The following is a 17,250-nucleotide window of genomic DNA, read 5'->3' as shown; positions in this document are numbered from 1 at the left end:
CCACATCACTCAGCCATGCTGTCATGTCAGGCCTGCTGGTGAATTCTCTTCTGTGTGGTTATGCTGATGAAGGGGGAGAGGCCTGGTTTCTGCAGCCGCTCTCATAGGCCAGGCAGAGCCATCCTCTGTGTCCTCCAGTAAGTGGAGACATGTGAAACCAGTCAGGCTCCAATTAGGCCCAGACTGTTTCCCAGAAGCGCTTGAGGCCTCCCCCTGCCTCCTAGCCCACCGCGGCGGGAGCAGGGAGCACCCCACGGTGTCCGGGGCTGACCTCAGCTGGCATGAGAGGAGCCCTTTCTCGTATGAGGCAAAGAATGTTACACACACAGAGACAGGCCTGGGCACACACCATACCTGTCACACAAACCTAAATGCATCACAGCCACGGTGGATGTTTTCAAACCTGTTCATAGCTGCATACAATTAGCTTCAATAGGTTTCTACGTTCGTTACGCTTAGTTAATATAAGGGACAATTTAAGCCAAATTAAAGCTGTCAATCCTGAAAGTCACAGTTGTTCTTAGACAATAATAAGCTGTTGAGGCCAATTCAGACATCAGATCTTCCTTTACACCATTGGAATGTTTTTAAAAACCACCTGAACACACAGACTGACTGGAAGCTCATACTCACATTATTTTTGCAGATACCTTATAAACCAGCGTTTGAGGTGCGTGTACACTTCAGGTGCTGTGTTGGCAGAGGCATTTTTGCTTTACTGGAAGAATAAATCCTTCTCAAATCACTTCAGGAATCTCTTACTCTGCTAAAGGACACTGAATTCATCCCAGGGGCAGGATTTCTGAGAAAGGGAGTTAAAACAACCACAACAAAGTCTCGCCCTCCCCTTCCCACTATCTCTCTCCTTATCTCTCTGTCGCTCGCTTCTTCACACACTCTTGATGCAAACACCGGAGTGTAAGCCACAGCTGAAGATGAGGTAATAATGCTGATAGTGAACATAAATAAAACGAGGTATTTGGTTCAGTACAGCGAGTAAAACACTAGAGTATATCATTTATTTGTTTTGGTTTAAGGCATTTTCCCACAAACATGGAGTTGCATGAAAGTTGCCTGCATGCAAGAGCTTGCAACACATCTCATTAAAACTAGTTGGAGAACAAATAAAAATAAAGATTTACGACCGTGCGTTACTTGGAACTCTGAATTATAAAAAAACTGAAACTTAAAACCATTAAACTATAGTAAAAACACCAGGTGCTGTCTGCATGTTTACTTTTTGTGAATCAATAACTGTAGGCTTATGTTTGAGATGAGATAGTCCCTTTCTTCAAATAGAATGCAATTTTCGAAAAGCAAACACTTCCAGGAATCACAAGGACTTCCTTAGGCGAAACGATTACCTATAATATTGGTATTGAAATTAAAAGGGTGTAAAAACAAACGGGTTTTGTTTCACTTCCTGTCAACACACTTCTGGTTGAACAGAAGCATGCTTGACTGCATGACCCTAGTTATAAACAATAGACATAGTTGCGTGTAATAAAAAGTACTGGAACTGTTTTACAGACAGGCAGTTTAGTTTAAACGACAATTACTGGAAATTAGGGGTAAAACTGAGAAACAAGTTTAAATTAAGCATGTGTTCCTGAATTGATTTTGAACAAATAGAACAGTGCACACCAATTACATTTACTGGAAACGTTTTTCTTGTAATATTTTTGGTAGTGAATTTGCTGATGCAGGGTCTGCAGAATAACTGTGTGAACAACACAGAGAGTTGTTTGTCCCAGTGGGAAAATGGTATTGTGGGATATTTTCTTGCACATTCATTGAACTATGGGTGGCTTTTATTCTGGGAAACTTGTTCAGTGTGGTGTGAAAAGAAGCACATTTTTTCCTGTGGGACTTTTTACGATTGATCTCATATCTTAACAAAGCGTCCTGTATATCACTTCATAATGTTGATTGCGGAATATTGTGCAATGTTAATGAGTACAGGCATTGCAGAAATCTCAGATTAGAACTGCTGGTTGATGTGTAAAACGGAGCGATTTCTGGAGAAGGAGTTTGTTTGTTTACATGCATGTCGAAGATTGGAACACACTGTACCCGCTTTCCAAGATTCCTAGTTAAAGAAGGAAAAGGGAGGCCATTGTTTGGAGCACCTCCATAAAAATGTCCTGTCAAGGGTGTGCCTAGCTAGAAGGGGATGAAAAGGAAATGACTTGAAAAGAGATGGAGCAAGAGAGGCCTCCAGTTTTGCTTTCTGATCCACAACTCTATAACAGCATTTGAGGGTCAGAGTAAAAAGCCCCATTGAGCTCCTCTCTTGCCCCTTTCACACCAGCGCCTTTTCAGCTCCGGCTCGGAGCTAGAGCCTGAAAAGCGCCGGGTTTTCCAGTTCACACCGGAGCTGCGCCGGCTCTTAGCTCCGGAATCCGCTTCATTTCCAGCTCCAAAAAATTGTCGGTCCAGAGGCAAGAGCTTTGGAGCTAAGAGGTGACGTCGCTTACGTCTCTCTCTTACGTCGAGGCGTGCAGGAAACTAAACCAACCCCCCATGGGTCGACTGTTATGCCTGCCTACAAGCAGTAGTGCCTATAAACACACTTTATAAAGTCAGGCAACACTAACCAGGCTTCGTGTGATTCTGTTTATTTGTGCCTTACTTTGACCATCCGTTCGCTGTTATCGATCATTGTGGAGAGAGGCAGACGTGTTGTTTTGTATTATTGCAGCTATCGGATGCAAGTAGTCAGTTTAGCTTCGGTTGCTATGCTAACATCACCCGTTTTATACCAGAGAAACTTTCATAACAGCGTTGTGATACCAAACAGTGTCAATTCAGACTGACACACATTCACTTAGGCTAAGGGGAACTGGGGATATGCATCAGCTGCTTGTGTGAGTCGGACAGTGAATACTTTAGAGCGGCCGCTGCAGTGTGAGCTAACCGGGAGCTAACGGGAGAATAAACTCCCGTGGAAGAGCAGCCAGCACTGCAGCGGTCGGTAAATGCTGCAGAAACACATTAATAAACAATGAACCACGGCACTCTGGAGAAAAGTATAAGGTTGGAGAAGTCGTTATTCAATTTATTCTGGCTTCGTGTGATTAAAAGAAACACGATCATCGACCCGACGCAGTTGTTGTTGTTGTTGTTGTTGTTGTTGTGAGCTGCCGTAATGGCTGCCGTTGGGGGGCAAATCAGCGATGTAAACGGTGACGTCATGACGCAGCAAGGGCAGCTCTGGGGCGCCAGTGGGCGGTGTGCACAGAGCGGGAGCTGAAAAGGGAAACCGGAGCTGAACCAGAAAAGCTCCCGCTCGGAGCTAGAAACTGAAAAGCGCTGGTGTGAAAGCCGCATGTGTGATGCTTGCAATCAGAATACATATCTGAAAGATGTAGGAAAGGCTGTGGAGACAGGGGCTCTCTCTGTGCGGCCTCTCTGGGAAACTGGGTTGTGCAGAGGTCAACAACTTCAAAGTGCAGAAGTTGTACATCTACAATGCAAAATGGGATTATTGCAGCGGATGCACAGAGAACTGAAGTGTAAAAGACGAAGGGATACATACATACATACATACAAACATACATACATACAAACATACAAACATACATACATACATACATACATACATACATACATACATACTGACCGAAAACGCAGCTGCAACGCCTTTAAAAGCTCAATCTAAAACCAGTGAACAAAAACTCACAGATGATGACTGAGAGAGCGCTGCTGTAGCTCACACCTGCACCATAACAATAGGCTCTATTCAACGCTCACAATGACCTCATGTCCTTTTTTAATCCCCTTCTATGACTTCATTGTTTCTGCTGTAAAGCTATTCCCTGCAAGGTCATCAAAAGCCAAGTCATACACACATGTGGCGTCGTTTACCGACTATAGGATCAAAGCTTTCCTGTGGCTGTCTGATGCATCCTGGGTAGTATCTTCAAACATCTGTGAGTCAGGCCCCTTTAGATTTTGGGAATTTGAAGGAAAAAGGTGACATCCTTATCCTGGCTGCTCCAGGATTACAGAACACGTTCCAGGTTAATCCCTGGATTCTTTGCAATGTCCCTGTCCTCTGCCTGGCACATATCACCGCTGCTATCAGCTCTCTTATCTTGATGGTGACCACAGAGGCGATGTGTGAACCTTGCACATACACACTAAATCCATCCGGAAATGTCCGACTTACTGGCACAGCTCAGGATCAAGTTACTACTACTGTGTGATAGAGGAAGTGTGTGTGTCCGTGTTTGCATGTGTTCATCAGTGTCACTGTCGACCCATCTGGATGTGGTCAGTGCATTATTGTTTTTGCATGTGAATACTGAATGCATGTGCAAAAATCGCATGTGTTGACAGCATGCATTGCTTAAGCGCATTTAAACATTGTGTGTGTGTGTGTGTGTGTGTGTGTGTGTGTGTGTGTGTGTGTGTGTGTGTGTGTGTGTGTGTGTGTGTGTGTGTGTGTGTGTGTGTGTGTGTGTGTGTGTGTGTGTGTGTGTGTGTGTGTGTGTGTGTGTGTGTGTGTGTGTGTGTGAGAGAACATCTCTGAGCCAACCTGCTATTACAGTGTAGACAGATGTATTACCATCTGCCCAATGACATCAGCCAGCTATTCCTGGGGTTTGTGGGAATCAAAGTGCATTTTGAAGATCCCGATTATGTCACTGGCTCCCTTTGTCTCCAAACATTTGATACTGATAAACGGATGGAGGCAGGCGAGCCGAGATAGGCGGGAAGCGTCAGATCAATCATATTATCTGCCATGATGCAATCTGAATGTTTGAAGCAGCAGTTGATCATGATCAGGACACTGGCCGATTCAGGGAAGGTGGCAGATATTTGCATTTTCCAGATGAGGCTTGTGCCAGCATGGTGGTATGACCTCACATGCTTATTTCAGTCTGAAAATGCAGAGATCAAAGAGGTGCAGATTGTAATGTTGCACATGAGGGTTTCCTTCAGGGTGTTTATTACTTTTCCCTCTTGTTGGCATACATTACATGGTGACGCCCTGCAATACTAATAAGAACATTTTCTCACGTACTTACTAACAACAGGACTTGTCTTTGCAGCCAGGGGACTATTAAAAGTAATTCAGGATGCATAACCCCGATAAAACCGCAAATATTAACGTTTACCCAGAGGTGGAAGAAGTACTCAGATATTACATTAAGTAAAAGTAGAAGTACCAGAGTGTAGGAATACTCTGTTTCAAGTAAAAGTCTTGCAAACGATATGTAACGCAAGTAAAAGTACAAAAGCGTTGGCTTAAATATATAAAATATAATATATAATATATGTTTTGATTATAATATTGATGGATTAATGTAATAATAATAATACATTTGATTTATAAAAGCGCTTTTGAAGGCTCTCAAGGTCGCCATACAAGGTACACAAAACACAAAAGTACAATAAAGACAATATAATGAATCAATAAAAAACAGAAAAACAGAGGTTGTGTGATGTGATCAGGGTGGATATGCCAGTGTGAAGAGATAGTTTTGAGGGGGGGGGGGGGGGGGGTGCAGAGCACAGAGCGGCTGTTGGCTCTGGACCCCATTGTGGTTAGGTGGAAAGGTGGTGCAGTGATGTGGATGGAAGCAGAAGATCTGAGAGAGTGGGGGGGGTTTGTTGATGAGCAGGAGGTCGGAAAGGTATGGAGGAGTTATCAACGCTGGTAAATGTGCAGCTGGTTTAAATGACTTTGTATCCTATCCTGCAGGGTAGCTTGTGATTTTTCTCCAGGTGTAACTAACGTCTTATTTAAGTGTTGATTATATTTCACATTATAAAGTAAAAGTACACGACTTACCTCTGAATTGTTGTGGAGTAGAAGTAAGAAGTAGCATACAATGGAAATACTCAAGTCAAGTATCTCAACATTTTACTTAAGTACAGTACTTGAGTAAATGTAATTAGTTACTTCCCACCTCTGTGTTTACCCATTGATTTTTGAAAAGATTCAAATAACAAGATATAACCAGTTGATAAATTGTTCACCTTAGATTTTGTAACGTCTGGACAGAGTCTGGCAAGCTGTTTCATTCTGTTTCTAGTCTTTATTCTATGCTAAGCTAAGCTAGGATAAGCTAACATACAGACATGAGAGTGTGTTACACAGTATGTGTTCATCTAACTTTCGGCAAAAAGGAGAAAACGCTCATTTAAATATACGTCTAACTATTCCTCTAAACGAAAAGGGCTTTGCTCCCAGTTAATTGCAACAATTTATTCAGATAAAAATGTCATACTTGCTATAATAATTTTCTTTCTTTTAGAAGAGAGATTGTAGCACACTGTTAATCAGCTGATTTACAAAGTATTCTTGAACATTTGAACTTCACGTTTCCTGTAAATGTTGAGGTGCCATGTGCTTAGCAACCACATCTAGCACAATGCGGCTTGTGGTGGAAATAATGACACACTGGTTGCCAGGCCCTGATGACGTTTGTGAAATTCACTTCTTTCTTTAACTTCTTTCTCAACACCATGACTGTGTAGTCAAACTGAAATGCATCACAAGTCCTCATAGTGTGCATTTCCTGAATTTTCTTTCACAAGTGAACACTAAATGTTAAAATAGTTATTGCCCCAATTGTGTCAGCCATGTGTGATTAGGAAATAAAGGGTTTTCAAATTCCAGGTCAGGTCTCTCAGGAGTTAGTCCTGTGATGTGGGAGTCGATAATAGCTCCAGCTGAACACCCCAGTTCACTGTCACATGGCTGAACTGTGGGCAACCGTCCCCCATGGTGTTCCAGTTGTAGCTTCACACACAAGAAGTTCCTGTTATCATCTCATTGACTTATGCCGGAAAAACAAAAGCAAATAAAAGGCAACAGGCTCTGGGAAATCGCTCGTAAATTCATCACAGCTCTCCTTTTGTTGTGTCGAAAGCTTTCCTCCTCTGCTCCACCTCCTCTTCTAACCGTGAGAGGGGCAGCATTTGCCCTTGCCCCGTCAATAGGCCACAGTGTGGAGAAATGTAAACAGCCTGTTGGAGCGGTGCCCAGGGTTGAAAAGTTTGCTAGTCATTTGCTGGCAGGGCCAACGACAAACAATGCCAGAAAGTACGTCATAAAGTCAGGAATCAAATAATTTATTCAAAGAGTTTTATTGGCAATGTTCTATGGGCTACTATTAAGAAGGTCTACTGTTGTATGATAAATGAACAATTTATAGATAATTATCTATTCCAGTAGCAGGAGGTACATAACTCCAGTACTGTACTTGTATTTGAGGTACTTATTTTTTACTTAAGTTTTCTGTTTCAGAGAAAAACAAACTAGACAACTTTTACTCCAACGCATTCCGCAGTGAACAAATGATTTGCTCATAAATAAAATATTCAACAACACTATAGAAAGAAGTTAAAATCAGCTCCTCCTTGACAAGCTACACTATTCAAGTATACTTATTCATGAATCGTAAATAATCAAATGGAAAGTGTTTTAAAGGTATGTTAGTGTGATCTGCTGTTAGTTCTTCCCAGAAGACAGCTGTGACACTGATCATGCTCTCAGCCATAAATAGACTCCATGCAATATTATATTAGGGGAGGAACTCCGAGTACTGCTTGTGCCCGGCATGTTACGCTGGATTTCACTGCCAACTATCACTGCCAACTATCATTGAACGATTTCACACTTCAGATTATAGATGCCAATCCTCTATTTATATCACCTGTTTACAAACTGCTTCTGTTAAATCAGCCCTGCAAATACAATACAATAGAGTGGACAGTTACTACTGTGAATGCCATGGAAAATAAAGAAAGAAGAAGAAGAAGAGTTTCTTTATTCAGCACTTCCTGCTCAGCAGTAGATGACTCAATAGTAATTACACAAATATCATGTTCTTCCCTGTAAACTTACAGTAATGCTCTTTGGTAAAGTTTCTCAATCAGTATGATGACAAATATCTCTGATGATGGTGTAAACATGTTAAAAGAATTCATGGCCTCACTTCACAAACCAGGTAAGACTACTCTAAAATGTTTCTAGTCAACACACACAATTTCCAGTTTGTGAATAATTGGTTAAGAATCAGTTGATAACAATGTTTCCACTATGGGGTGTTGTGGTTTCTCATCAGTGGTGGTCTGATACTTCCCATAACTCCAATAAATGAGACAAAGAATTACATTGAGTAACACAGAGAGAGAGAGAGAGAGAGAGAGAGAGAGAGAGAGAGAGAGAGAGAGAGAGAGAGAGAAAGAGAGAGAGAGAGAGAGAGAGAGAGAGAGAGAGAGAGAGAGAGAGAGAGAGAGAGAGAGAGAGAGAAAGAGAAAGAGAAAGAGAGAGAGAGAGATTACCAGGAAATTGTAACTGATGTTTGGTAATTACACAGAAGTGGTGTGGCTCAACCAACACATAAGTGTTACAGTACTATGATGACATAAAGGTAGGAAGGTAGAGGTAGGAAGTTAATCGAATATATGATAGAAGGCTAACAGGAATTAGATTGACCGATATACCAGGAACCTAGGTAACTCAGATAATCAGTTATAGTTCCACCTCATTGAGATATCTCTCTTTAATACTGTTGCAACAACATAGGTTCCTCTTTCATACCTTTCTTTAATTCAGAATTCACGGTTCCAGTAAAAACCTGCTTTGTATTCTTTGTTTAACCTATAATGGCAGATGATATTCAATAAACATGCTAATGCTGTCGGCTCAACCTGAGTTCACGGCTCACTCATTCAGCAAGCAATAAGCGGCGCCTTTGTGAATGCCAACACCACAATGTAACATGATTGAGCTTTTAAAAGACCTCTCTACTCAGTAAAAATCTGCTTGACCAAACAGTTTCAAAATATTTAGTTAAATAACAGTTTTCTACTCTTTACCCCTGTTTCCAGGAGAGAGCCCAGCTTTTTTTTCCCTCGTCCCCAGTGGGTTTACGGGAACCATGAGCTAGAGTATATTTCTGAGTCAGTGTGGGCAAACATAAACATCTGCCTTCTCCACTAAACAGTGGATTAGACCAACATGCTATCATGCCAGGCGTCTCTTCCACTCAAAAAAGGTTACATTCATTGAGTTTGCATGTGAGTTAGAACTCATTTGCTGCTTGTGTCATGCCTGGAGAATTAGGAGGATAAACATTTGAAAAGGGCTGTTTTACGTTTTGAATTTAGATTCTAACAACCTACTAGAATTGACATGCAGGAAAACACACAGAAACACATTTGTCATTGCCAAGCCTCACACCCTGAGCCTCAGAGCAACAGAGTGGAAAGCTTTCTCGTATCCAGCTCTCTTGGTCCTTGCCTGACCCACCATTTGAGTGTTGACCTCTGGTATACACACTGTCTCCTATTATTTATTTAGTTTAATTTTGTTTTATTTATTCTTATCTAACAAGTATTGACGTCTGTAGGCACTTACAGGACTTTTCCCCAGCATCTTCCTCCACACTATGCTTATACTTCAGAAATGACAGAAAAAGTCAGCATGCTATAATAATGTGCATTATGGTTTCTATGGGAACATGGTGATCTAAAAAATTAATGAGGGGGGGCTCTCACGCCCTTCCTCCTTTCATTAACACGCATCATGGTCCCAGAAGAGCATTTTGAATGCTAAATACATGCTTCACAATGATGACACAATAGATTTTCTGGAAACAAGTAGAGTTTTACGAGGCCATCCCAGTGATGCCCTTCCCCCCCTATCCTGCTCTGAATCAGACAACACCCGACTCACCTCTGTAGACACAGCTGGCTTTTACCTAAACCCATCAGGCTCTGTTGCGTCAATCCGTTACCCGTAACCCCCTCCCTCTGTCCATCTCTTGGCCAAGGTTTGCTAAAATGAACACCACAAAAACGATGCTTTCTGCTGAGAAGCTTCAGAGGTATTTCTGCCTGACTTGAAGTTACAGGCCGTCTGCTATTTGATGAGTATTCGTGAGCTGGTTATAGCCCAGCAATGCCTGACATGACACTATAGCCTGGAGTTAGTCTACAGCACAATAACCACCTGAGGCTAATATGGTCATAGCTGAGTCAGCAAGCCAGGCGCCGATATGGATGGAATGAGCAGTCTATCAGTCACATGTTGCCAAAGATAAGTCTGTCTTCACATCAGGATTGGAGTCATCTTCCTTTAGACAGCCTAATGCTGATTACCAGATTATTGTAAAGCTGATAAAGATACTTTTGGGAAGTGAAGGTCCAGGATGAGTTAGATTCACGACGGGAAGTATCCAAATTAGACCTTTAATAAATAGGATTAAGCTAAAAACTAAAAGTCGAAGAGGAATACTACTTTTTTTAACCTAAGTTTTGCTTTTTAGTTAAATGTTTCAGTTCTGGGTGGATTACTATAAGAAACAGTCATTAAACATGACGGATACTATAATATAATAAATAGTTTGTAACATTGTGTTTTTGTTTGTTTATGTGTACAAAATGATGTTTCATTTTGAGTGAGCCCTTACCAGATTTGAATGTGGACCAGGAAACAATAATCCAATATGCCCATAATTACTGCAGAGATAAATAGACACAACAATTCACAACATGGAGTATTTAATCATACGTTGCCACTGGATACCAGCTGTTTATAATGGAAATGTAAGGCTTATGAATCTGGCGCCCTCTCTGGAGAACTGGTGCTCAGCATGTGAGCCACTATTACTGAGAATTTCTCAGAAACCGACTGCACAATGCCGGACTCATGAATCATTACCTCATTGACGCTAAAGCAGAACTTCTGCCAAAAAAAGAGAACATAATCAACCTCTATAGCTGTTTCTCAAACGCTCATAAACATAGGAGAAATATTGTATTATTTAAAGTGTTTATAAGACCGTAAATAGACCGACGCTGTTAACAAAGATTCATAAGTATTGCTTGGAAAACTCCTCCTTAACTTCATTTTTGGAGGAACAGCGGGGGGAGGGCGCTTCTCATAGCAGGAATCTTTAACAAAAAAAACATGCTTCCTGACAATCTGCCAAGAGGGAGGCTTTCCTGGAAGCGGAGGCGGAGTCTACTCTCGTTTATAATGGCTCCTCGGCACCTAAACTTCACTAGTAACTCACAGCACAGCAGGCAAGCACTCGGGCACATAGACACCGAGAAAAGTTATAAAAAAGTCTGAAAATTGTTGCCCAAAAAAAACGTTTGTATCATCCGGACAGACGCTAAACAGACATCTATCCATCGATTTGGAATTATTCTTAAAGAGCGAGTTTGGAGAAACATTAAAGGTAAGCAAATGTTTTTTTTGTCAATATTTATTAACAATGTGTATGATAATATTAATTATGTTTTGAATGTTTATCAAAGTGAGTTTGTTGTGGTGAAGCCAGTATGCCTTATAGATTGCCCAATTAGGATTACCATGTCTTTACTGGAATTGATTTGAGTCTCGAGGGCAGATTACACAAAAAAAAAGTTTCCCCGAAATGCCTGTAATTTATGGACTCAATTAAGTCAACACGCTGTTAAAACCATGACTCCTCTTAAACACAGGATCATCCAGTTTGGGTCTTTTATTTAAAGCAGACACAAAAAGTCATCTGGAGCATTGTCCCCATCCTTAATATGGATGTTTAAACGCATGATGAAGAGAGTTTGCACATCTGGAAAATAAAGGTTTCCAGAGCTCAGGGTTCATATTGTATGTCAATGTTAAACTTTTGAATTGCATTTGAATGTTTAGTGTCACGTTTTCCACACTGAGCTCACATTTCCTCTCTTGTTTCCTTAGGTGTTTTGACAAACTGCTCTTCCACAACAACAGCCCTCGGATCCTCTTTTGGACCCTACCTCTTCTTCTCTTGTCTGTGTGGCACCCAGTGCTCCCCAGGCTGCCTAAAGAGCGGGCACAGCGCCATGGTAACTTACAGCAAGTTTGACTCCGCAATGAGCAGCAGCCTCTTGGACTCCAGCATGCGGCTGCCTCAGCGTTTTAAAACGTTCACCTCCAAAACCCAGTATCAGATGGTCCTCGCCACACTTCACAAGCTGCAGGAGAGTGGCTTCTATTGGGGGGCCATCACCGGGAAGGAGGCCAATGCCATGCTGGCGGCTGAGACCACCGGCACCTTCCTCATCAGAGACAGCTCCGACAACCGGCACCTGTACGCCCTCAGTGTCAAAACGGCGTCAGGCACCAAGAATCTTCGGATCCAATGTGACTCTTCCTCTTTCTACCTGCAAACAGACCCTAAGAACATTCAGTCTGTTCCACACTTTGACTGTGTCCTCAAGCTGATCCACTTCTACATGCCTCAGAGCAAAGTGAATGCTCGCAGTGGGAATATGTACTACATTTACTCTGGAGGAGAGAAGATTCCTCTGGAGCTCATCAAACCTCTCTCCTGTAACCTATCCACCTTGCAGCACTTGTGCAGGAAAACAGTCAATGGACATTTGGACATTTCTTCTAAAAGAGACCAACTTCCTCATCCCATCAGGGAGTTCCTCCAGGAATATGAGGCTCCTATCTAAAGTGGACTGATGCTCTTGAAGGGGCAAAGACTCAAAAGGAACCGTATGGTTTCAGTGCAGCTAGTAAAGACACACGCTGTGGAATTAAGCAGAGACAGTCAAGCCCAAGTTCGCGCTTGTAAAAAAAAAAAAGGAGCAGTTTATTGTACTGACAAGATGTGTGTTGGTCCCACAGAAAAGTGGGCAACAAAAGCCCAAGAGAAGAGAAGAGAGAGCTGCTGTAATATTGTGGTATACAAGAGAGTGAACCCTCACTGATGACATACATTTGACTGAAAACTGAGGTGAAGCTTACAGACAGATGTCTACAGTCTGATGACACACAGGTTCCCTCTGCTGCTGCTTACCTAATGTGCTGTGAGGCTGCCGAGCTCACACACATCAGACTCAGAAAATCGGCCATCCATTAAAGCTGGACAGGCTCTTACGGTCAGGCTGTTTTTTTGCTGACCTCGGATGATAATCTTTGATGTATTAGATGCGTCCGTCAAACATCCTGGCACCTCTGACCAGCTTGGAAATTCCCAGACAATGGAATCTTAGCTGAGTGGACACTGATGGCTTCCTTGGTGCATATTTGTAATAGCCACCATGGAAAAATGACTTAAAGTAATCTAACAAGATGTGGAAAGAAGACATGTTTCTGATATTTTGTTTAGATGAAGCGTTTTTGCCAAACTTGCCTGAACTAGACAACAGTTTGTTGTATTACAAACATGACTGAACCCTAGAGGATCTTACTTGAGAGAACAGCACTACTGCCTAATATGGCTTTAGTGCTGAAAAATATATGTATACCAAAATATGTGGAAGTATTTTTGGCACAGACAGCATTGCCATTGCTTGCAAATGAATGTATTAAAAATGGTATCTGTCTTTTCCCGTGAAGGAAAAGATTCATAATGTATCTTATTTTCATGATTTAACATGAGTGAAGATTATTATTCATGTGCTGTCTTTTATAAAGATGTACTTTTGCCAGCCAAACCACTGGCTACGGATGCTTGAATATATTTGTTTGACGAAGCAAGCAGACTGATACAACTTTGCACTTATTTATATTTGTAAAAGAACATTTCATTAATTTATAATAAAAGAGCACTATTTTTCTATGAAATGAGATCTCATTGTTTGATTTGTTTTATGATCGCTGACATTTTTTCCACAGGCAGACTAAACTCACTGGGTGTAACATTCTACATGTTATATTCTTGGCTTTTTAGGATACATTTTTGAATGTCACTATCTTCACGTAAACCCCAGATTACAAACCACATCTCTAAATGACACAGCACATTTAGACCCTAAACGCAAACAGATGTCATTATGTTATCATTTTAAGAGCGATATTTTTCTAATGTAAAGATATGTTTTGTGGGAAACAATGATATCTTATTAGTTTTGCCTTCAAACAGAACAAAAATAATTTGTTGGTAAGCTGATAACTTCTTCCTGTAACAAAGCAGTTGAACAGCTGCTTCACACGAAATACAGCAGAACTGTAAAATAACTCTTCTCGGGAAGTACGGGCTGACTCCTTTGAATCAGCTGTGACTCAAAGGATTCTCTGTAGGTGTAAGCGTGACCTAACATGCCCTCACATGCCCTCACATGTAAATACATAATGATGTCTGCTTAAATCATAAATGCCTCTGAGAAGTGTACAACTTCTCAGAAATGTCCCCGCCCTGTATTCATGCAAACAGTACACACTCAAGTAAAATATGTCAACACCTGTGCTTCAGTACATAGGAATTCAATTCAAGCCCTGTGCTGCCAGCTTATGGGAACAACGTGTTCCTAACGTGTCTGGTGTTCTGTCTGTTCACCTGCACATCGCATGACCTCAGACACCCTAACCGCAGCGCTTATCAAGAAAAATGTCAAACCTCTCCCTCCCCCCAATTTGAGAATTATGGTAAGAATTATTTTTAGAACTACACATACACACTACACACCTGTGCTCAATGGCCCTCTTCAAGTGCCTTGTTGTGTCTGTATGTGCGTGAGTGGTTTCAATATATAGTCTCTTTAACATCGGAAAAAAACAAAACATCCTTTCTTTGTCGTGTTTTATAAAACAAGAACATATTTTATTTGGTAATTTCTGTAACCAAACTGAAAACAGGAATGTCTCTGTTTGTGGAATGATGGCCCTAAATGCATGGGCACACTGCAAATGGGAGCTTTTCCTTGATATGTGTCCTTTAGTACTATGACAGTTGCTTTTAAACATGATTTTATACATGTTTCAAAAGTCTATAAAAACCCAATGCACAACTTCAGTATGCTATCCCAAATACAAAATATGTCTAACAGAGGGTCTAACCTCCCTGGCATTATTACTGCATGAAGTATACCATAACAAAAACTTAAGAAAAATATCATTCAGAATTTGCTGTAATAACAATGCTCTAAATGTGTGTCTGTTAGACTGAATTGTGACGAAGGGACTGCTAATTAAATTATTCTGATTCTGATTTATTATAAACTACCATCCCAGATAAGACATCTTTATGATAAATGCATGGACCCCTTATGTCTAAACTGTATATAACATTAATAGCCACTACAGCCAGGAACATGTACACATTTACGGCAAACCGCTAAAGTAATGGATGAATGGGAATTTGCAATAACCTCCACGTCCAATATAATTACAGGAATCAGCCCCTGCTCCACCTGCTTCCACGGCACTTTATTGTTTCCTCCCCGCCTAAGGGGCTCAGTACACAGGGTTCACAGACATGAGGGGTCTCTGAGGTGATTTGTGCTCTGTAAGTCGTACAGAAAACTGTATTACTCTTCTCAGTGATGTCCTAATTTGAAACAAGTATAGTCATGGGCCCCTTACTATCGTAATGAATGCCTCGTACTTTCTGAGAAATTATTTGCCTTCCATGTAAAACAGGAAATACCCCCACCCGGATTATTCAACAACTAAACAATCAGAGAATAATGGAAACATGATGAACTGCATGTTCTCCTGTTGAACTTCTTTACAGGGGATGATAGCAGAATAAGACTGGAAGTTCTGAGTGGATTTATTTGTGTATATTAGTACCAAATATTAGCAGGCTGTTGCAAAAATGCAGAACAAGAATAACAAAACATCACTTCCCTCCCGATTCCCTGTTAGTCTGAACTCCAACTAACACGCACGGGAGATACATGGACTATAGCACAAGAAAACATATGCATGCTTCTGTAAAGTTTATTATGGGTTTAGTGTTTTAGTGGTTTAGTTATCTCAATTTTAGTATTGTTGTAATATTGAATGAGAAGTATACATACCTTTTCAGTCATGCATTAAGTGCCTTCAAAACCAGTGGAAACCCGTCTAACCTTTAGGGGAGGGCCATTAAAAGCATGCAGGCTGGTTCAGGAGAAATTCTCTGGTAGTCCGTGGTCATGTGGTTCCAGAGAATAGCTCACACAGAGTCAGAGCACTGAGCATGCAAGCCTGATACTGTTTTGACATTGTGTGCAAGCTTCTACTTCAGGCTTTTCTCAAGAAATATTAACGTGTTGTTCACAGCTGTTCTCAAATCCAGCCAAACAGTTTGCACAAAATACAGAACAGGTGAAAATGATAGCATTCCTAGTAACTCATTACACTGCATTACGTTTTCCATTTGTTAAAATACATTTTGAGGCACACTGGAACCTTTTGTATGTTCATTGTGTTGATTATTTCATGTAGATAGCTTTAAAGCATTTATATTGGGCTAGTTTTTGGCTACAATGCGCAAAATACACTTATTGTTCTTGTTTCTGGTTATTATCATTCTTAACAATTCACGTTAAGCCTTATTTTGCCAAACAGGAGACCGTTTTTATTAATTGTAGGATAAATACATTTTAATCATTTTAAATATTGCGTTTTTTTTTAAAAGTGTAATGTTTGTACAAATCAGACACCAGCTGTTTACAAATGTACCAATTTCCCAGCAGAATATTTCCCAGAACTTAGACGGATTTATTATAATACAAAAAGGTGGTTAGATGTCATTTTAGATTTATAAAAAATACAAACAGCCAAGTTTGAAAATACATGACCACCAGCATCTTGTTTGTATTATCAGGACGTGGGATTTTATGGGCGTAAGTATTGCTAGGTCGACATCCCACATTATTAAAGTGTACACTTACACAAACAGCAAATAAACAAACATGATTAATACTCACAAACATGGTTATACCAACCCTGTCTCCTAAAAAATACGTTCCCACAGAACTAAACTGCATTCTCAATTACGTTTAGCAAGAAACGTATTTTCTCCTACGTTACGTTCGTTATGAACGTATCTCAAATACGTTTATTTTCTACATATCTTCTAGAAGCATATTTTCTCCCACGTTACGTTTGTTATGAACGTATCTTAAATACGTTTATTTTCTACATATCTTTGCCATTTATTGTCTTGCTTATAATAATGATAATAGTCATTTATAAATATAATTTTAGAGCACACATTTCGCCAGCTGTTACTCTCATGAGCGAGGCAGAAAATAATATTTTAAAATGCCGAAAAGCTGCTGAGTTTTTTATTGCACCTCAAACATTAAAACAAATCCAGAGTTACGTGTTTCTGTACTTCCTCTAAGAAGAAAGGACAGTAACAGAAGATCTCTGTGGCTTCAGGCTTGATCGCCGTTCAAATGACAGCGTTGGTTTCCCCAAAAGTGGGCGGGGCTGTAAAGTGACGTAGATTTTACTCTCATCTATTATTCAAAACCATTCTATTTATTCTAACGTAAATTACATGCCAGTGTTTTATGTTTTTATTTTAAATC

At 40.6% G+C, this 17,250-nt stretch overlaps 1 protein-coding gene across 1 annotated transcript; it reads left to right on the top strand.

Annotated features, from left to right (window-relative positions):
- Positions 1-11,115: 11,115 nt before the first annotated feature.
- LOC117451556 (suppressor of cytokine signaling 3-like) lies at positions 11,116-13,570 on the top strand. The gene is made up of 2 exons (XM_034089919.2): positions 11,116-11,207; positions 11,711-13,570. Exon 2 carries the CDS (start codon positions 11,836-11,838, stop codon positions 12,451-12,453), a length of 618 nt encoding a protein of 205 aa, XP_033945810.1. The 5' UTR covers positions 11,116-11,207; positions 11,711-11,835; the 3' UTR covers positions 12,454-13,570.
- Positions 13,571-17,250: the final 3,680 nt, after the last annotated feature.

Source organism: Pseudochaenichthys georgianus, chromosome 8 (genome assembly GCF_902827115.2).
Source record: "Pseudochaenichthys georgianus chromosome 8, fPseGeo1.2, whole genome shotgun sequence".
Taxonomy (NCBI): Eukaryota; Metazoa; Chordata; class Actinopteri; order Perciformes; family Channichthyidae; genus Pseudochaenichthys; species Pseudochaenichthys georgianus.
The sequence above is the reverse complement of the archived record's forward strand: the minus strand, read 5'-3'. Positions and strand labels throughout refer to the sequence as shown.